At 39.4% G+C, this 21,960-nt stretch overlaps 1 protein-coding gene across 1 annotated transcript; it reads left to right on the top strand.

Annotated features, from left to right (window-relative positions):
* The first annotated feature begins 3,229 nt into the window (after nucleotides 1-3,229).
* On the top strand, nucleotides 3,230-3,892 carry LOC124230426 (ubiquitin-conjugating enzyme E2 N-like). Its single transcript, XM_046646482.1, has 2 exons — nucleotides 3,230-3,560; nucleotides 3,748-3,892. Exons 1-2 carry the CDS (start codon nucleotides 3,284-3,286, stop codon nucleotides 3,855-3,857), a joined length of 387 nt encoding a protein of 128 aa, XP_046502438.1. The 5' UTR covers nucleotides 3,230-3,283; the 3' UTR covers nucleotides 3,858-3,892.
* The last annotated feature ends 18,068 nt before the right edge of the window (nucleotides 3,893-21,960 follow it).

The following is a 21,960-nucleotide window of genomic DNA, read 5'->3' as shown; positions in this document are numbered from 1 at the left end:
AGTTAAATTATTTAAAATAATATATAAGGTTAGAATGGTTGTTGAATACATAGTCAAAATAGAAAAGAGGATTGCATTTCTACACACCAACAACAAACAGTTAAAATTTTAAAAAATTTAATTCAATTTTATTAACCCTGAAAATAGGGATTCATTCAAAACAATTCCTTAAATATTCTTAACAAGTAAAGAGAAAATACAAATAAATAAGAATGTGAGTGCATCTAATAAAATGGCAAGTAAGTTTTATTCTCTAAAACTAATAAGGCAAAGTGATACAGACCAAAAAGAAAAAAGGTCATAATCTTCTCTATCATTTAAGTACTCCAAGCTGGGTCATAATAAGAGCTACAAGTATTAGCTGAGGATCTTGTGCTGATTCTGACTGTATCAAGTATGTTACGGGATGGAGATGTGGTCAAAGTTGATCCTTCTTTGCCAAGAGCTTATAGTCTACAAACAGAGATCAAAACTACTGCAGATGCAATCTGTTGCAAAAGTGTAACTCTCGTTTATTCATTTGGGCATTGCTCATTCAACAAAAGAATATTGACTTCCTACCTACCATGAATCAAGCATTTTTTTCTGACATTAAGAAATATGAACATGAATAAGATAGAATTCTTGTTTAATATTAGACCAGAAGAGTCCAAAGAAGAGAGACAGACACCAATTCCTGAAGTACACAGGGAATGTTTCATGGGAATGCAGGAACCTCATGAGCTAGGCTTTCAATGGTGGAGAAAATTTGGGTAGAGTCAAGACTGAAAATAAGAATGGAGATGGTATGGTCATGCATTCAGTCTCATTAGACCAAAGGTTCAAAGGGAAATTGAGAGAAATAAGGATAGATTTGTTTTTTAATTAAAAAGCATAGCAGAGGAGTCTAGAATTCAGACAGCAATGGGGATGAATTTTGGGCTTTTTACACATGAGAAGTGTCAAGGCACACCCATAATTACCTTTACTCTCCATTTCCTAGAGTTGACAAGTATTCATTGCGTATCTATTTTAGGTGGATGAGCATGGTGGTTAGAAGCATGGATTCCAGAGCCAGACTGCCGGGTTTGAACCTGTCTCCACCACTTACTACCCGTAAATGACCTAGACACTTTCCTCACATGGAAAATGGGATAATAATAGTACTGCCTCATAGATCTTTTTTTTTTTTCATGAGGAAGAGTCACCCTCAGCTAACGTCTGCTGCCAGTCTTCTCTTTCTGCCCGTGAGCCACCACCACAGCATGGTCACTGACAGATAAGCGGATAGGTCCGCGCCCAGGAACCGAACCCAGCTGCCAGTGCAGAGGGAGCGCACCACACTTAACTACCAGGCCACCAGGGCTGGCCCTCATAGATGGTTTTTAAAAGCGAAATGAATTTACCTACATTATGGTTAGACCAATGCCTGGCACAAAATAAATGCCATATATAATTTAGCTACAATAATAATTATTATCTGTTTTATGTCCAATATTACTCTAAACACTGCGGTAGATGTATTTTTTTAAAGTCTGTCCCCTCAAAGACCTTATAATTTACTTGGAGTTCTGGGGGTGGGGGAAGTTGCCACTAAAGTATATGGTGAAGGATAGTATTATGAGAAAATGTCCAAATATATTACTAAGAGAAAAAGAACAAAAAGGAAACTATAATACAAAACAGACAGTATAATCGCAAATATGTTTCTTTGAAAGTACAGAGAAGATCCCTAACATTCTAGAAGATACCCGCTACTATCTCTGGGTACTGGGATTATGAGTGATTTTAAGCATTATTGGATTATAAACTTGAAAGAGAGGCAGTGGGTGTAATGGAGTTCACAGGCTTTGGGATCATAAAGAAGTGGGTAGATAGCTATACCTTTTGCCTGTGCAACCTTTATAGAGTTTTTGTTCTTTTTGTTTGTTTGTTTTTAACTTTCTCAGCCTTTGTTTCTTCATCTACCAAACGGGAGAGAGTCTGGTACCCGGTGGGTGCTTTACACACTGTGGTTATTTCTGCAGGGTAAACTCATTCCTTTATAGCATTCATCGCCAGTCACATAACGTCACCATAAGCCCCTGTCCATACCATTGGTTGCTCACTGTAACCAGTTCTCCAGTGTGATCACGTTGGCCTTGGACATTTTTAAATATTCAGTGATGTCCCAGGGGCAGAAGAGGATATTCGTTTCTTCACTTATCTGGCAAGAATTCACATTGAATACCTGAATTTGTAGTGCTAGGTGCTGGGTGATAGACTCATAGACATCTTACTTGTCACAAAGTATGAAATTAATATTCATTTTTCACTAATTTATTTACCCATTCATTCAACAGCTTTCATGAATTATATTCACTTTGCTAAGCAATGAGTATGAAATTAGCTTACCCCCAATCCATTTCTTCTAGCCTCTGACAGAAACTACATTTGGTTCTGCTTGTGGTTTCAAAAGGAGACCTAAAATTATATTTACCTTTGACTATAAATAGCACTGGAATAAGCACAAGTCAAATAAATTCCCGCTGATCAAATTCTAGCAGCTTCTATATGACATTTCAATCCTTTCATGCTGTGTTTGAGCTATTTGAGTTGAGGTATTTTGGGTTTGCTTATTTTAAAAGCCAAAATCAGATGCTGTCTCATATTTTGTCACAGTTTCAGGCAACATTGGAAGCTAAAGAAAAGCTTTAAGTTAATCCAAAAGATTCTTATTTAATAAATAGACAACGCCAGATAACCAGCACTTGAATGAAGTAAAAAGAAAGACATATAGAGTGTCTTCCTTCAAAGCAATTTTTCAGACAATATCTATTTCTGAAACGCATACAGAAATAGAAAGATTCAAGAAATGCTCCTCTTCTGAAAAGTTTGCCACTCATTTATAAAGATATTGTTCAGAGTTTTAAAAGCAAAAAGTTTAAACCAGTCTAAGTATATAGTAATAAAAGACTAGTTAAATAAACTATTGCCTTTACACAAAATGGAATATGCAGCCATTGAAATATTATAGACACATATTTAATGACATGAAAAGTTCTACAAGATAAATTGTTATATAAAAATCGGATTATAAAATAATATTTACAGGACGTTACAGCCCCACTGTTTTGACCCAGCTATTTTTGTCTCTGAGGAAATTTTGACCCTGAGGATGTTTATAATACAAACATTTTGATCAGATTAGGCCAGTATTGATAAAATTTTCATCAAGAAATTAGTTCTCAAACTTCCACTCGTGCGTGAGTGAGGCGAGCGGAGCCGGAGACGAGACCAGAGGCCGAACTCCGGATCTGACAAGATGGCCGGGCTGCCCCGCAGCATTATGAAGGAAACCCAGCGTTTGCTGGCAGAACCAGTTCCCGGCATTAAAGCAGAACCAGATGAGAGCAACACCCGTTATTTTCATGTGGTCATTGCTGGCCCCAAGGATTCCCCCTTTGAGGGAGGGACTTTTAAACGTGAACTGTTCCTTCCAGAAGAATACTGGATGGCAGCCCCTAAAGTACGTTACATGACCAAAATTTATCATCCTAATGTAGACAAGTTGGGAAGAATATGTTTAGATATTTTGAAAGGTAAGTGTTATCTTAATCATTATATGCTGTTGAAATTTCTCCTTTTTCTCTTAAGCATTCCATGTTGAGAATCTGAACATTGTAATCTTGCCTTGTATAAAGACCACAGAGGTCTGTGGGAGGGAGATGCAGCAGTCCTGGCACTGTTTCTTCATGCTTGATCGTTCTGGGCCTGTTGCCTTCGTAGATAAGTGGTCCCCAGCACTGCAGATCCGCACGGTTCTGCTATCGATCCAGGCTTTGTTAAGTGCTCCCAATCCAGATGACCCGTTAGCAAATGATGTAGCGGAGCAGTAGAAGACCAACGAAGGCCAAGCCATAGAAACAGCTAGAGCGTGGACTTGGCTATATGCCATGAATAATATTTAAATCGATCTGATCAAGCGTGCATCACTTCTCCTGTTCTGCCAAGACTTCTTCCTTTTTTGTTTGCATTTAATGGACACAGTCTTAGAAACATTACAGAATAAAAGCCCAGACATCTTCAGTCCTTTGGTGATTAAATGCACATTAGCAAATCTGTGTCTTGTCCTGATTCACTGTTGCAAAGCATGAGCAGAGGCTAGAAGTATCATCTGGATTGCTGCGAAACATTTAAAAGCAGTGGCCCATCTCTGCTTTTATTCATTTTCCCCATCATGGTTTAAGTATAAAGCACTGTGAATGACGTAGTTGTCAGGGTTAGCTGCAGGGGTGTGGGTGGTTTTCTTTATTTTATTATTATTTTTTTTGAGGGGGGAGGTAGTTTTATTTTAATTTAATGGGCTCCTTTCCCCCTTTTTATGGTGATCTAATTGCTTTGGTTAAAAGCAGCTAACCAGTTCTTTAGAGTATGCTCTCTAGCCAAGACTAACTTTCTTTAGACGCTGTAGATGGACAAGCTTGATTGTTTGAACCAAAATGGGAACATTAAACAAACATCACAGCCCTCACTAATAATATTGTGACTTTGCTGTCAAGTGTAGAATCCTCCCTTCAAGAAAAAGCTTGTGACCATTCTGTATGGCTTGTCTGGAAGCTTCTGTAAATCTTATGTTTTAGTAAAATATTTTTTGTTATTCTAAAAACAAAACAAAACAAAAAAGAAATTAGTTCTCAGAGCAAATACCACTAAGCCAAATTATTTCCTTGATCAAAATAGTAGAGTAACCATTTTCAATAATTTTTTTCAATTTTCTTCATTTAACTGAGATTATTTTGTTATAAAATTATAATTCAGTTATCAATAAGGATTTCATCATAGCAACTTTTATTGATTCCTTTCTAGTCTTGTGAGTTTTCTTCTGTCATCATTATTTCTATTAAGTTCAAGATTCCTGGGTAAGACTTTGCAGATCTAAACATTGAAAAGAAGCTCATATTCTCCCATTAATTTTAAGTCAATAACAAACCCATGTGCAACTTAAGACCCTGTCAGTTTTACTCCATGGAGATTATTTGTACTAGAAATGTCTACTGCAAATATTGCATTTATTTCTCAGTTAATCCATATGAAAAGTGTAAGCAATTTAATAGAGAGCAGGAAAGGAGAAGGGAAAGAGGATGGGTGAATGGAAGCGAGGAAATAGGTGAATGGAGAAAGCAAGAGAGACCAAAAAAAAAACACACGTGGAAAGATAGTCTGGTCAACACACCGGAGTAGTCAAAATAGTGGGATCAAAATGGTCAGGTAGGATATTACTAAAATATAACTTAAAAATGCTATCTCTTCAAGTTTAATCATGCTAATGCTTTCCCTTGACAAGATAAGTTCCTGAAAGCCTCCTGTAGAACATTCCTTTATTTCCTCCTTTCAATCTTCCTACATACTGATCTGCATCAGAGAAACAATAATTTGCCGCATGAATGAAGGATCTTTCTACATGACCATATAACAACGAGGTAAAATATATAACATTTAATAAATTGTTTGCTCTACGTGCTAAACAGTTAGCCTCAGGTTGTTCATCAAAATGACTGGATATTTTGACATTAGTCTATGTAGAGTACACAGAGGTTCTCGCTGGATACCCAACATCCTATCTTTCAGAATAAAATACAGTGATATCTGTGACATGGAAGATGAGGCTAAGATCAAGATAATGAATAAATCAAATGCTGGACGTTAGTCTGCAAGTAAGAGTGAAGGGCACAGAAGTGAATGAGGGATAAGGAGGAAAGACACAGTGAAGTGGAGCAGATGAGAACAAGCGTGGTATCACTCAGCCATATGTCTACTTCTCTGGTCCGCTCTGAGAACCAGGAGAGTTCTTGAATTCTGCTCTTCTTTGTCCCCAATTCCCATGCATTTTAGCTTTACTGCCCCAAATTATAACTTAGGCCAATAGTGCTCAAACCTCTCACCTCTTTTTTAAAGGTATGCAGTCTAAAAATCTTATGCAAAAGTCTAATGTTTTTAATCAGGAAAAGTTACTCTTCTCGAGCTGTAATGGTCAATGAAAGGAGCAGGGTTAGGGGGATGGTAAATTCCATGCATTGAGGTTCCCTGCTCCTCCCCACTCCAGATACCACAGAGATCTTGGGAGGAGGCCCACAGAACCCAGTTTGAACCCCAGTGGCTTAGACCATACTGCCATATTCTAGAGTCTCTGAAGGTAAATTTTACAAGTAGGCTTGCACGGATAAAGATACCACTGCTTTAAGAGAGCCTTGAAAATTGAACCAACCTATTACTTTTTGTGGTTTGTTTTATTGTTTCCTAACTAAAAACCTAAATTTTAAGCATTTCTTAAAAAGTCAACATTGATTTCTTATTTAGATTATTAAAAACAATGATGATGATGGCTAAGAACTATGTAGCATCTTCTTTCTAAGTGCTTACATATATTAACATATCTAATCCTCTCAACCCTGAGAGGTCAATATTATTATTATCTCCTACTTAGAGATGAAGAAACCAAGACACAGAGAAGTCAACTAACTTATTCAAGGTCATATACCTTATAAGTGAAGTGGAAATATATTAAAATCGTAGCTTGATGCACATTCCATTTGCAGGGGTAAGAAATTATGCTTGAATCCAATTAAGGGAAAGTTTTTCCAGTGATTACCAAATCATATGGAATCTTCTTAATAGCCCATCCTAAGCAATTTCCATAGAGTTGTGGAAATTAATTCTCCAGGCTTAAGTTATAGAAAGGTATGAAAATTTGGTCTGAATGATTCAAGATCTTTGTAGGAGTCTTTGAATCTTGTAAATTCAGTTTAGATATGAGTAATCTATGGCAATAACACTTGTCTAACAAAGTCTTCTTATATAATCCATTGACAGAATAAAATCTACCCCAAATATATTTTTCCAAACTTTTGCTAAGTGTTCACAAGGAAAAGTAAAGTAAAAGATACTGCCATCAAAGGGGCTTATTGTAAATCAATAGAGAATAATATGGGAAGATATTGTGACTAGATTACAAAATAATAAGTACAATGGAAGGTTAGTAGTATGGGTGGAAATTATACCCATATCCCACTAGGTATATGGAAGTGAGATTTTATCTAGATTTTGAAGAACCCCCAGAATTTCATTTATTTAATAAGCTATAAATATTTATTGAGTGCTGAACAACAATAAAAGCTTTAACCTTGATTTTGAAGAACTACTATAATTTTATTAATTCATCCAAAAATCAACAGCTATTTGTTGACTACTTAACAATAATAATGACTAACTACGTCCTCAGTAATACAGAAGTAAACAGGACAGAAAGCTTCTTGAAGCTTATATTCTCATGGAGAGAGGCGGATGATAAACAAATGAATAAATAAGAAAAGTACTGGATAGGGGGCCAGCCCCGTGGCCGAGTGAGTAAGTTCGTATGCTCTGCTGCAGCAGGTCAGGGTTTCACCAGTTCAAATCCAGGGTGTGGACATGGCACCGCTCATCAAGCCACGTTGAGGCAGCGTCCCACATGCCACTACTAGAAGGACCCACAACTAAAAATACACAACTATGTACCGGGGTGCCTTGGGGAGAAAACGGAAAAATAAAATCTTTAAAAAAAAAAGAAAAGTACTGGATAGTGATAAGGGGTATGGAAAGATAGTGTGATATGACAGCTAGAATCTGGGTGGCTACTTTAGGTTTAATAGTCAAGAAAACATTGTAAGGAAGCGATATTTAAGCTGAGGCATGAATGACAAAAAAGGGCCAGTGTTCTGAAGATGAGAGAGAAGACAGGCAGAGGACTGGATCGTGAAAGGCACTAAGGTGTGGTCAGATGGGGCTTATTCATGGAACAGAAACAGGACCAGCGTAGCTGGAGCATCGTGGTCATGCAGGAGAGTGATGAGAAATGAGGCTGCAGCTGCGGGCCTCCCGGGGCAATGATGATTTCCATGTAGTGAGAAAACCTGATAAACAATAATAATACTTCCATAGGATAAATGCTATGGTAGAGATAAATATGGACAGCTTGCTATTAAAGCATAGAGGCACCTAATCAAGACTCGGAAAATCGATATTGACTTTGAGCTCTAAAGGATGAGAGAAGTTGGCCAGATAAGGCAAGACTGAAAGACATTCCCAGGAAAGTTCTAGAATAGCAAATAGCCAATTGCAGCCAGAGGAGGAAGGAGTGAGTTGAGAGATGAGCCTGGATACATAGACAAGGACAGAGTGATAGTCACCAAGAACTCCAACACCCTAAAGTTAATTTTTCAACTGAGTAAATCAAGCAAGAAGCACAATGAATATGGATCTACTACATAACGCTTGTGTAAATACATTAGAAAGTGGCCTTCAAAAGCCTAGTGTTCTAAACAATGAGATCTTCCACCTTATTTTCTACCTTATTTCTAGTCCTCCGCAAAAAAACAAAAATAAAAAAGAAGATATTAGTTCCTTGCCAAGTTCAGTCATAAGATTCAGTCCTTGTTTGGAAATTTCTTACTTTCTGTTGACTGGTGTCAAACAAATGTCAGTGAATCCCCACGGTAGTAGTTTGTTCACCAAGTATTCTGCTGCCCCTCCCCGCAGTGTCCCCCATGAGGGAGAAATATATATCACTGCTCTGCTGAACTTAGAAGTGACCATGTGGCTTGCTTTAGCCAGTGAAATGTAGACAGAAATGACATGTGTCATGCAGAAGCTTTCAGATCTGGCAAGCGGTTCTCCATGTTTCTTTTCTCTCTGCTACAAGGACCAAGGGTTCCAGATGGAGGCTGCTGCACCAGGTGACAGGGAGTGGGGCAACAGCAGTATGAAAAGGATGTGGTGTAGAAGACAAATTAGCCTATGCACCTCTGAGATTGGGGGGTGGAAGAGGAGGAGAGGGGTGGGGTTGTTTGTTACTGCCACATAAACTAGCCTATCCTTACTAATCTATTCACAAACACAGATTTCCAGGGCAGGAGGGATGCTGAGTAACACGCTATCCCTGTAACCCTGTGGTCAGGTGAATACCTGGGGCTTACCCACTTGGGGATTTCCCCCACAGCTTTCACACCAGAACCATGGAAATGAAGCTCATTGAATGTAACATTTTCACTCTCTCCTTGCTCGTGACCAGCAATTCAGTCCTAATGACTAACTACTCCGACCAAAAAAAAAAGGTGTGACATGGGATGTAGGCAGCCTGTCTGTGCTCAGTTTTCACAGCCCACAGCTATAAATAATACCATTAAGAAAGCACACATTGCCTTAGATGGAAGGCACAAAGAAAAGCACTTTCTCTGATAGTTTAGCAACACATTCAGATTTCATGTCTCAAGGTAAAAATAGGCCTAACAAATGAATTAAATTTGGAAGCTGAGCTGAAGTGAAGAACACTGGCATTATGAAACATGCTGTAGGAGGAAAGAGAGACTTATAAGGTGCTGTATTCTCTCTGCTGGTGAGCAGGATAGAAGGGTGGAAAAAAGGATTTTCCTGAGAAATAAAAATAATCATCAAGAGTTTGAAGTTGAAAATGTCATCCTTATTAAAGTGGTAACTGAAACTCTGAAAACCACGCAGTCTTCAGCAAAGGATAAAATAAATCTTGACCAACAGGATTTTCCTTTTCTTTTTTTTTTTGAGGAAGATTAGCCCTGAGCTAACTAATGCCAGTCCTCCTCTTTTTTTGCTGAGGAAGACTGGCCCTGAGCTAACATCCATGCCCATCTTCCTCTACTTTATACGTGGGATGCCTACCACAGCATGGCTTTTGCCAAGCGGTGCCACGTCCGCACCCGGGATCCTAACCGGCAAACCTGGGGCCGCCAAGAAGCAGAAAGTGCAAACTTAACCAATGCACCACCGGGCCGGCCCCAACAAGCAGGGATTTTCTTGTGTGTACTTTCAACATTAAGAAAGAAAAAAATCCAAAGAAAATAGATGTCAAAGAATGTTAAAACAAATACATAAACTTTCAATTTGATAATTCATGTTTTGATGTTTAGGGTTTTTTGTTTATTTTAATAAAATCCACCCATTTCTATTATGTGATTTTCAGTGCTATTGTTAATGGCTCTGGTACTTGAGCAAAGGAAGTGTTAGGAGATGCTGTATCTTCCAAACGAAAAAAGAAAAAAAAAAACTCATCAATCATCAAACATTTTTAATGCTGCAGTCTAAGGCAAGTACACCTCTCTGTCCTACACCATATGCAAACAAAAAAATACTAAATCGTCTTCCTGCATCAAAATATATGCTATTTACATCCAAGTAAAAATGTATCTATTGCTAGATTGTAAACTTCAGGGTAAGAATCATCTCTTGCTCTTTTTTGTATCTCTCTCAGGGCCTATCTAATGCAGTGGCTAACACCAACAGGTGTTAATACACATTTTTTGATTGAATAGAGTGACTTTTGCCCATCAGTCCTTCTTTGCTCTAAGTGGTCACTATCGATGATTTATACACTATGTTGATAGGAAATTAACATAACTTTTATGCCAGCAAAACATCAACAGACAATAACAGCACATTCTAACTCTATGTCTCAATCTGTGGGCCTGAAATGTTCCCTAAACTGCACCACTGGCATCATCAGTGAGTTAGGATAACTCAATTTAATCACTTCACTGAACAGCTGGAGAACCGCCTGAATATGCCAACAGTCCTGTGGCCATGGTGATTTGGCCAGATCTCAGTTCCCCAAGCGTAGGCCCTGAACACAGGTGAAGCCTTTCCAAGAGACCCAAATGGCTTGGGAACACAGCTGAGATGACTTACAGGCACGATCATGAGAAAGCAGAGGGCTCTTGTGTTCACTGTAGAAATAGGTCTGGAATAAGTTATTCCTGGATATTTGGACAATTCTTGTGGTCAACCCCTCCAAGCGTAGATCTAAGTGGTCAGTCATCCCATGCAGTCAACAATGATTGTACAAAGCCTCAACCACCAAACAACGCAAGGGCCTCTCAATGAATTTGTGAATAGTTCTGCTCTGCTGCTTTAAGACCAGCTAGCATGTTGGGACAAAGCGCAGTTTTCCAGCAGGTTAGAAACCCCGATTCCAGCCATGCCTTTTTCAAGCTGGCTGTGAACTGGCTCAACAACAGGACCTAAATTAAGACAAAATAAAGCAGACTAGGGTTTACAATCTTGTTTGTTTTTTAGAGTGAACACACCATGAACTGTATAGTTGCATCTGGGATTTAGTGACTTCAGGATCATTTATGCAAGACTTAAAGCGCAATTGAAAGTTTCAAACTCACATTTCAGACCAAACCAGTTCAACAAACACTGATGAAGTCTAACTATACGTCAGGTAGTGGGGTTGGGCACCAAGATACGATGACGAACAAATGAATAGGGTGTTGTTATTAAAAGTATGTAGCCCTTGTTGAATGTTGCATAGGTTTGTCTTCCTTTGATTCCACAATCAGGATACCGCTTCTCCAACTCCAGAAAACAGGCTCTCCAAGAACTCATGAAAATTTAGGCTCAAAAACATTTTGAAACAAAGACAGAACTCAGAATTAACTTCAACTGATATGATTGCTTAGGCATCTATAATAATATCACTGAGATTCAGTTCTTGTTGATAAACCTACGTCAGGTCAAATTCTACAGAGACCTTGAACCTAGAAGGAAGAGCAAAAAGCCACTTGACTGCAGAATCTGGATAAGGACACTTTTTTTTTTTTTTGAGGGAGATTAGCCCTGAGCTAACATCTGCCACCAATCCTCCTCTTTTTGCTGAGGAAGACTGGACCTGAGCTAACATCCATGCCCATCTTCCTCTACTTTATATGTGAGATGCTTACCACAGCATGGCTTGCCAAACAGTGCCATGTCTGCACTCAGGATCCGGGCAAGCGAACCCTGGGCCACCAAAGCAGAATGTGCACACTTAACCACTGCGCCACCAGGCCGGCCCTGGATAAGGATTCATTTATTCATCTATTTCTTTATAAATTTGTTTACTCAATATATTTATTGAGTCCTTATTATGAATATATCCTATTCTAGGCATTGGAATACCGCAGTGAACACAATGGATAAAGTTTTCTTCTCTTTGAGCTTATATTTTAGAAGAGAGGCAGAAAATAAACAGAGAAGCAAATAAAAATACACAATTTCACTAAGACTAAGTGCTGGAAAGATAAAGTAGGATAAGGTAATAGAAACCGATCGATAGAACAGGAGACAAAGTAGGTGGTAAACGTCTCAGCAGGCTATATTTTGGCAGAAAGAGGACACACACACACACATGAAAAGGTTACATTTAGTTTTCATTTTAATTAGCAAAATGTCAAGAATATTGCTGAAGCAAGGGGACCACAGAAAGAAAGAACAGATCCAACATGCCTCAGTTCAACTCCCCAAGACCCCAAAATCTGTGAAGTCATGTCACAGCTGCCTGTGATACTGTTCATGTAAGGCAAACACTACTATTTTTTGCAGAGCAAATTCAGGGTGTAGTAAAATAATAATTAGCTTCTGAGATGCAAAATAGGATAATGTGTCAAGACAACAGCCTTGCCAGACATATTATTGCATCGAGAGAAGATTTTCCAGACCACTTGGTTCTTTCCTTCAGTATACCAAGAATTGAGTCTGAAGGATTTAGATCATAGAGTTCTACCACAGTGTGGAAGAGATGCCATCTTCCTCTCACATCTCTATGGTAGACAAAGGATGCGTTATAAAGGAAGTGAAAGAAAATTTGTCCTTTTCTGGAGACAAAATTTTGATGAAAAAGAGAGGGAAGAGAAGAAAAAAGACAACTAAACATGTGCTTCCACGTTTCTCCCATCTTGGCTTCCAACAGGAAAGGAAGTGATATGTTACATAAGTACAGTACCAATGAGATCAGCTACCCCCAATTAAGACTTGAAAGGGGACCACTTAGAAGAGAATCCAATCTCTACTCTTTGAGAGGCACAGCCACTCAAAGTAACCTTAGCAGTACTGTGTGGTTAGGAAAGAAGCCCTGAGATTTAGTATTCCCAAGCCACCTGTATTTCCCTGTGGCTTGCACTTAGGCTGAAATGCAGTAGGCCAACCACAAAGCCCACCACAGCAAAGCATAAGGACTCCATAGCTAAGGAAGACCCACCAGGACAGCAGGCCAGATGGAGGAACTGCTAGAAACTTGGTGGTTGGCCTAAAGCAGCCAGAGTCCACACAGATAGCATTTCCTGAGGCAAAAGAACAGCTCCTAGGTTCATAGGCTGCAGATCTCAGGTCTGAAAGCCAGGAGAGAATTCAGTAATCAATGGCCGTGACCTTGGAGCCCAGAAGACACCACACCTAAAGACCCCCAAGTTTTCTCCTCTGTCTCAGGGCTGCACAAGCTTAAGCAACACTCACCTTCTCGCTCACATCAAATCGATGTTAAAGACGGGGCCAGAGGAGATAGAAACTCTGGGAGACTGAATATTTTTATTCGTGCGAGAGACCGAATATAACCTAAAGGGATTGTTTAAATTGTCAGATTGGACTGATTTTAAGACATGCTGGAAATTTTATTAAGTTTTCCTACAAACCAGCAGGTAGGAACTCCAGGAGGAGACCAGCTATAGACTAAATGAAGGAGCTGTGATTGTCTGCACATCTAAGTTGTCTTGTGAGTTAAATCTGGAACTTTGCCACACAACCCACACATTTCGCCCAACCTCTTTATCTCCTACCTGTGGGGCTGATGAAGAGCTGCTGCCAGAGACCAGGGTCCAAAAGATGCAGAACTGACATAATTCTCTGCAGGGCAATCATTCTATTCACGATAAAATTAAGAAGTTCCTTCTAAACAGATAAAGTAGGAGCTACTTTCTGAGGCCTGGTTGTTTAATGGGTGTTGAAAATTTTTGCTGGAGATCAGAATGTAAGAACCTTGTCAATGCAAGGCACATCCTCAAGGAGACAGTGCCTTCTAGAAAATACAGTCATAGATTCAGAAATGCTTGTATGAGAGAAAAAAGATGGAAATAATCTAAACTCCCTTAACAAGTACTTCTTTTCATAAATTTGTACCTCAAATTATTTCAGTTTCTTAGTTTTAGAAGATCACAAATGAGTTCAAGATATAAATCAGAAGTATGCTCTTAAACATCGAAGCCTGTTTTTTTCTTAAGAGAAATTTCAATGTAATAATGAACAGGGGTTACTGATGTAGGGTTAATTTTAGGAACTCTCCTGACTTCATAAAAGTCGAAATACTAAGATAAAATAAGATGAATATATCTATGTTTAAGCAAAATACGAAAACAAGATAAAATGACGATTTTTCTAAAACTAAGAGATTCTTCCTCTGAAGAGGAGAGGAAAAAAACAGATTCATTGAAAACATTTAAAAGTATTTATTTCCGTTTATACCTTTTTCTAAGTTGTATAAAATAGGTCTCTGCTAAAACAATTGAAAATTAGTTTGCTGACAAAAATGCAGTTTAGAAAGAAAAGAAAACAAAGCATAACCATTGTCACTCTACTATTTTTGCCTAGTTTGAAAAAAAGTCTGTCTCTGGTGTTCTTCCGACATCTTTTTATAACCAGCTTTAACGTGATATTCTGTTACATCCTATTAAATGAAATAATATATCTGTCTTTCATTCCACAAATCAACCAGGTATTACATGTAGTTGATACTTTAAAATTAAAGTTCTCCTGTATGGAGATTCCCAGTGAATTCCTAAGAACCCCATGGAGAGTGAGAAAGCATGATTTGTTGTTAAATCAGTCACTTGAAAGAGCTCCCAGCTGAAGTTTTAAAACACCCTCTCACCCAGCAAAACTTTCCATACTTGTTAAATCTTATAACCTCCGGTAACTTTTCATCCTCAGAGGTGAGGAGGTGTCCCCTCACTCACACTTTCCCCAAAGAGCCCCTGCTCCTACTTGCCTATAATAACGTTTTAATATCGAACTTAATCTTCTTGCTCACAAATTACAAGCCTATAACCATTACCTCAAGAGCGGCACCAGGAAACAAGAGTGCGTTATTTCTGCACCATCATCCCTTAATATTTCCAATTTACTCTTTTCATGCTAGGCCTTTGCAACAGACCTCATTTATTGTTAAATTTCAGGAACAAGGGAGCTAAGAAAAGCTTTGGTGTGTGGCAGAGAGCTCAGATCTGGCATGCATGGGGAAGGGGAAGTCAAATGGGGCCATCCATTAACAGTTCAGTCCGGAATCACTATGAAACCCCCTCGCCTTTTCAAATGACCGATGGGCCTCTTGTCCTTTCTTGGGTCTGGGCCTCTCAGACTACAGGCTGTTTGCATGTAGTCAACACTTCAATTTTATAGGCCTGTGGAGCCAAAGATTACAAGACTTTTGAACTTCAGGCTGCCTTCTGTCTGGCTACACCCTCTGTCTCTGGAGCCCAAATCTTTTTTAACAACTCTACAAAAACAAGCAATTAGAGTAAGTTCTGTTGATCCTCTCCTTTCGACCTGGAGGTAATTACGTATTTTGAATCAACCAGCAAGGAAGCAAAATGACCATTACCAAAGCTCGGAGCTATTCAGGGAAGGACGGAGCTGTGCATCAAAGGGAACGATCAGGACTGACTTAAGTCCCTTAAAAATGTCCTGCTGTTGTTTCACAGGAAGCTACCTACAATGCTAGCCTAGATTTTTTAAGGAAAAAAAGAAATGCATAAATTAAAATCAAGAAAAATGGAAAGAAAAATCAGAGAAACATTTTAAGAGACTCAAAATACACCAGAGCCTCCACTGGTCTTTCTCTGGGCAACTGCACATCTGGTTTCTCCATTCATAAGAGCATGCACCTCTTCTTTTTTTCTTAATTCCCACTATTAATGTACTTCATTTTATTAATAGCTTTGAAACTTTGTCTAGGTGATTTATGTTAAACTAAGAACATGATGGTCTTTTCAGTTACTCAAAATAAAATGATAAACACTTAACACAGGAAAATTCACGGCATTCCTTCCAAAATCCGACTTTTATATCTTATCTCTAATCTAAATTATTGCATACAATAATATGTAATAAGCAGAAGATCCTTAGAGAGAGGAAAGGAATTCTTTTCATTCCTGTCAACAAATATTTTGCTAGAAAAGTGTCAGTGGTCAACTCTGCACTGACCTAGGATCTTTTCAAACAAGTCTGTGGTTTTTCTATAAAGATTTTGCATGGATGTGCCAACTATGCACTCCTTGAAATATAAACATCATAAATTACAGAAGAACTACCACTATCACCAGGAGAACAAGGAGTTCCCAATTAACTAATAGGTTGTGTTTCAAAACCTCATTTTTTAAGTACTTGGAATTCAGAATGCATTTTCCCATAGAAACATTGTTGTGACTATTCCATCCAAATGGGTCTGCCTAACAGCTCCTCATTCGTGTTCCTCCATGCCCTGCCCCTCTGACTGACTCATGCAGCTCCCTCCTCTTGGAAAGCCCTTTACCCCTCCTCTCCCTCACATCCAAAGCCAACTCATGTCCTTGATAACCAGCTCAAAGGCGTCTCCACCAAGATTCTCAACAGATGGAACCCATCACTGGATCCACTGAACTAAAGTGCTCTTCATGGCCCTTCTGTAGTAGACATTGTGGTTACTTCCACCCAACATCTTCTCTACCCTCTCCAACCTGTGGTAACAACCATTGGGTTTTGGTGAGATTGAGCCTACCCTTATTTCCTGGAGCAGGGTCTATGCCAATGAGAATAATTCCATCTCTCTTGACCTAGACATCGGTCCAGATAATTCAGGCCTCAACCAATAGGTATTTGGCATTTTCTTGGCCACATGGACTGGTTCAGTGGAGATCCAGTCAACACGAATCTTAGGACTTTTGACCAGTGGTTGTGGGAGGGGACATTCTCTTCCTCGGTTTGGAGATTACATAGCTCATGTTACTGTGGGCAGACATTTTGTTCCCATGAAGGAAGCCAACATGAAGTTGACACTCAGAACTGAACACAACTGGGGATTCATAGAAAAATGGAGCCAGAATTTTGATGGAGCAAGCTCCCTAAGCCTGACCTACCTCTGAACTGTCCAATTACACAAGCCAATTAGTCCCTTTTATCATTCAAGCCACTTTGAGCTGGGTTTTGTTACCTCCATTGAAGGCATCTTACTGATACAGTCCTTATCTCTTTCCACCTTATATAATATTTTTCCGTACCAGTTTTATATTCCCTATTGTACCTAATACCATATTGAAGATATCTTTGTATCTGCGCAAGGTGCCTAGCATATACATGTATATACATATACATAACTGCTGGCTGAATTGAGCCAACTCAGTATTTCTCAAGTGAATGCCAATTATGTGGGATATTAAAACATTTTATGGAGGGAAATATTTTTATCTTTAAATAGTATTGACAAGCACTGGATTTTAAAATCAGGGAAAATTTCTTTACTATAGTATTCCTTAACGTCTTCAATATACTGTGCTAATGTGGATTGTGACAAAAAGTGGGACTTAATATATAGCCTTTGTCAAACTTATCTGGCTCCTTGTCTCTTTCATACTGAGCATCTTGAAGAACTTAGTATTGCAAAGAACATATTGGGGAAAACACCATTATATGTCATATCGTCCCTAAACTATCCTAAGAACTCTAACTTGATGGGCTTTGAGAAATAGGAAGGAAGAGGAAAATGAAGTTTTCTCCTCAATTCCTGAAGTCAAGACCAGTCCAGAGAACTTGTCTTTGGCGCACCCCGTGCACCGCCGACACAGCTCCTCTGGGTCTTCTCCCCAGAAAAGCATCGCCTTCATGCTAACCTACACCCTGTAGCTGAGCTCACTAAGCTCTGCTCTTCCAATCAAAGTGCTCCCATCCTTTGCCCCTACCCACAATAAAAATCTCCTTTCCCTCCAAACACTCAAGACGTCCAGAGGAAAGCCATCTGACTGAACTGTGTCACCTTATGTTTTGCCAGCCAATCCTTCAGATCTCCAATTCCTACAGGTATTATGCTTTTTAAATATTTCTATTAACACTATCCCCTCAAAAATATCTCCAGGTAGCATAGAATGTATGTCAGTTTTACAAACGGAAGTGTAGGGCAAATATTTTTTAACAGAGTGTTCATATTTAAATGAAACCGTTCTATGGAAGACCTTCGACATTTGCTATAGAAATAAGGGACATTTTGTTTATCAGGATCATTATCACCATCATTAGTTTTAATAATAGTAATTTTTAATAACCACTGCCAATTACCAGAGGCAGGGCGTGGGGAGTGGACAAAATAGCTGAAGGTGCTCAAAAGGTACAAACTTCCAGGTATAAGATACATAAGTCCTGGGGATGTAAGGTACAGCATGGTGACAATAGTTAACAATGCTGTGTTGTATATTTGAAAGTTGCTAAGAGAGTCAATCTTAAAAATTTTCATGGTAAGATAAAAAAATTATAACTATGTGTGACAATAGATGTTAACTAAATTTATTCCAGTAATCATTTCACAATACATGCGTATATCAAATCATTATGTTGTATACCTAAAACTAATACAACGTTACGTGTTAATTACATCTCAATAAAAAATAATAATAAGGGACCAGCCTGGTGGCATAGTGGTTAAGTTCGCGTGCTCCGCTTCAGCTGCCCGGGGTTCAAGGATTCCAATCCTAGGTATGGACCTACACGCCACTCATCAAGCCATGATATGGCAGTGTCCCACATACGAAAAATAGAGGGAGATTGGCACAGAAGTTAGCTCAGTGACAATCTTCCTCAAACAGAAAGAGGGAGATTGGCAACAGATGTTAGCTCAGTGACAATCTTCCTCACCAAAAAAAAAAAAAAAGGACTTGAGCCACCAAAAATAGGGATACATGTCATTCAAACACATGGAGATTAATAAATATAATTATTAAAAAAATAGCAATTTTTATGCTATTCTCATCTAATAAGCATTGTTTTCATAATTACCCCAATCATAATTAGTAATATTTTCTTAGGAATATTCTGTCCCAAATAGTGTTCTAAGGCTGCTCTATTTCTACATCAGTTAGTTTTTGTTGCACAACAAACCATTCCAAAACTGAATGGCTTAAGCTTTTCATGACGCAGGAGCCTTCTGACACACCAGGTCCAGTGCCGTCCTCGTAGACATTCTAATTCTATGGTCCCCGTCCAACAAGCTCAGCCCTCCTGTGTCCTAGGAGCTGCCTCAGATTCTAGCCATGCGTGGTGTACTCAGGCATGCCCCACTTAGTGCTGGCTTTGATTCTAGAAGCCATGCAGCCACCAGAGACTGCTCTGCCCCAGTGGACATGGGAGCAACAGTGAGGAACTTGGAAAACCCAGGCCAATGAGCACTTCCTTGTTAGATCATCATCCACGGTCAACGGCATAATATCGGAGAGTATTTCCTGGTGGATTTTTACGTACCAACATCTATTGAAAGTAATATGGAACGTTTTTCTCAAAACATTGATGTGATTAGAGCTAACACTGCAAAACGTCCACTAACCCAGGAAGTCAAGGAGCAGGAAGGGGTTTTCCCTATTCCTCTTGAAGGAAAATTCATCCCAAGAGGAAGAAGTAAAAAGATTCAGCAGGTTGCATCTTGATTTTTAATTCTTTCGCTCCTGAGCACCATTAATCTAGCTTCCAAACTTGACCTCTATCCATTTAGAAATGTGTTGCAGGTGCCATCTGGTCTTTTGAAGGTGTTTTTAGCTTTTGATCCCCTTTGCTGTGAGAGAGAGGTGAAACAGCTCCCTTAGAGCTGCTCTGTATTCCATGGTCCCAGCGTTGCACTCTTGACTTCCCCTTCGCTGATTACATTTCTTTGCCAAGGAGGACTTTTTGTCTTACAGCAACAGTTTCACAAGCTTTATGTCAGGCAACAGTATCAATAACACCATTTTGTGGAACAAAATTTATTAAAACTGCCTTAGATGGTAGCTAATCATTCAGACTGTTTAAGCATGTAAAAATAGATGATCTCATAAATCACTGTAGTATATGAGACTTTTGATCCAGGTAGTAAATGTGGTATTTTAAACAAACAAATCAAAAAGGGAACAATCAGTGGCATATAGGACCCATGATTTATAATTTCTCTCAGTTCTTCTAGTGTGTCAACTTGACATGGACTGAAACATCTCAGATGGCCTCAGTCCCGTTTGTGAGACCTCAGCCAGGAGAGCTGAGACGGTTGGGCTCTCTCCCCAGGGTTTCTCCTTCTCCAGGACGTTAGGTTAGGCTTCTTCAGAAAGTAGTCTCCAGCTTCCTAGCAGCAAGAGAGCAAGCGCCAATGTGCAAGGACTTTTCTAATATCTGCTGTGTCCTGTTTGCTAATGTCCCGTTAGGCCAAATAAGTCACATGGTTAAATTCAGATTCAAAGGGTAGAGAAATAAACTCCCCTGTTTGATGAGAGGAGTGGCAAAGTCACATTGCAAGGGAGCATTTGTGTCGAGACGAAATCAATGGTCACAGCCATCTTTGCAAACCATCTACTTTATTCCCACTCTGGCCACAGTGTAAGGTGAGATGAGCGGCTCCAACCAAACCCTGCACAAATTGCTAACCCAAACAACTGTGAGCACGTAAATGATTGCCATCTAGGCCACTCAATTTTGGGAACATTGATTCTACTGCAAAGCTAACTGTAACAACTTCTGAACGCAAACGGTAGTAAAAGTTCCAAAATGTTCTCAGATTCCAAAACTCGTTTTTTTAAAAATTTTTTTTGTTTATTTTTTTCTGAGGAAGATTTACCCTGAGCTAACATCTGTGCCAATCTTCCTCTCTTTTGTATGTGGGCTGCGGCCACAGCACGGCCGCCTATGAGTGGTGTACGTCTGTGCCTGGGAACCGAACCCCAGCAGCCAAAGCAGAGCACACTGAACTTAACCACTAGGCAACAGAGCCAGCCCCATCATCTTATTTTTTTATGCTGAAGCACTTTAAAGTAAATAAAGACATCATGTGACTTTTCTCCACAACTTCTATGAGGCAGGATAGAGAACAAATTGTTGTTCACATGTACCAGTCAAGTATAAATTAGGTACTCGAAGACTGGGGCATGCCTCTACACCCAACTCACCAACGAAGAAAAGGAAGAGGGTTTGATGGAAAAACAAACAAAAACAGAACACACGTTGGATTTAGAAACACTGTAGAAGAAACCACCAGGTGCCTTCATTCTTCATCTGGCATCTTAAGGCCAAACTATAAGCAAGGCCTCTCCTTATGAAAGCTCTCAGGATTCATAGAAAAGATTCAAGGCAAAGAAAAAGCAGGAAAATGAGAGAGGCTGGGAACTCTGCTCCCAGCTTGAATTTTAAAAAGAAGCATTTCCACTTCCCCCACCCACCATTACTCTGTGTTTCCAATCTAGTTCTTCATCAGAATGTAACAGAATAAGTGCTGATATAAAATTTTGGACACCTGGATTTTAGTTTTGCCACTAACCAGCTGTTTGACCTCAGACAAGTCATTTGACCCCCCACCAGGTCTGTGCTTTCACAACTAATTGAAAAGGTCAGACTAAGTGACCTGCTTAAATGTTGCTCTTCTTGAAATTAAATGAAATAACTCACCCAAACATCACACCTCATATTGGCTAGCATGGTGGGCAAAAGCACAAACTTTGTTATCAAAAAGAACCAGTTTCAGAGCCGGCTCAGGACTGACCAGCTGTAGAATCTTGCACAGTGGTCTTGAATTCTCAGTTTCCTCATCTGTCAAATGACAACAATAATCGTCTCAGAATCCACTAATTATGAGATAATGCGTGTTGTCTGTTCGGCATATGTCTGGCACATTAGGAAGTCCTCATGATCTATGTCTTCGTGTTGTTGACAAGAACCTGAACTACATCCGTTCCTCCTGTCTATGCTCTCACAAAACACACAAGTCAGGTCACATGGTCCAGAAAGGAAGCCTAAAGTTGCGCCCCTCACAGTTGCCTGTGCCTCATGGCTGCTTGCACGTCCCAGGGACAAAGCAGAAGTCGAACATCCAAAATCAACAGCACATTCTGGATGCGCCGCTCCCCCTGCTCAACCTGCTTTACTTCCCTT

This window comes from Equus quagga, chromosome 19 (assembly GCF_021613505.1).
Source record: "Equus quagga isolate Etosha38 chromosome 19, UCLA_HA_Equagga_1.0, whole genome shotgun sequence".
Classification (NCBI taxonomy): Eukaryota; Metazoa; Chordata; class Mammalia; order Perissodactyla; family Equidae; genus Equus; species Equus quagga.
Note: the sequence above shows the minus strand (reverse complement) of the source record. Positions and strands in the feature narration are given on the sequence as shown.

Excerpts from the sequence above, each read along its gene's own strand:
- LOC124230426 (XM_046646482.1), top strand. The coding sequence starts at position 3,284 with ATGGCCGGGCTGCCCCGCAGCATTATGAAGGAAACCCAGCGTTTGCTG. Across the intron at positions 3,561-3,747 it reads ATGTTTAGATATTTTGAAAG|ATAAGTGGTCCCCAGCACTG; the intron begins GTAAGTGTTATC and ends TTGCCTTCGTAG.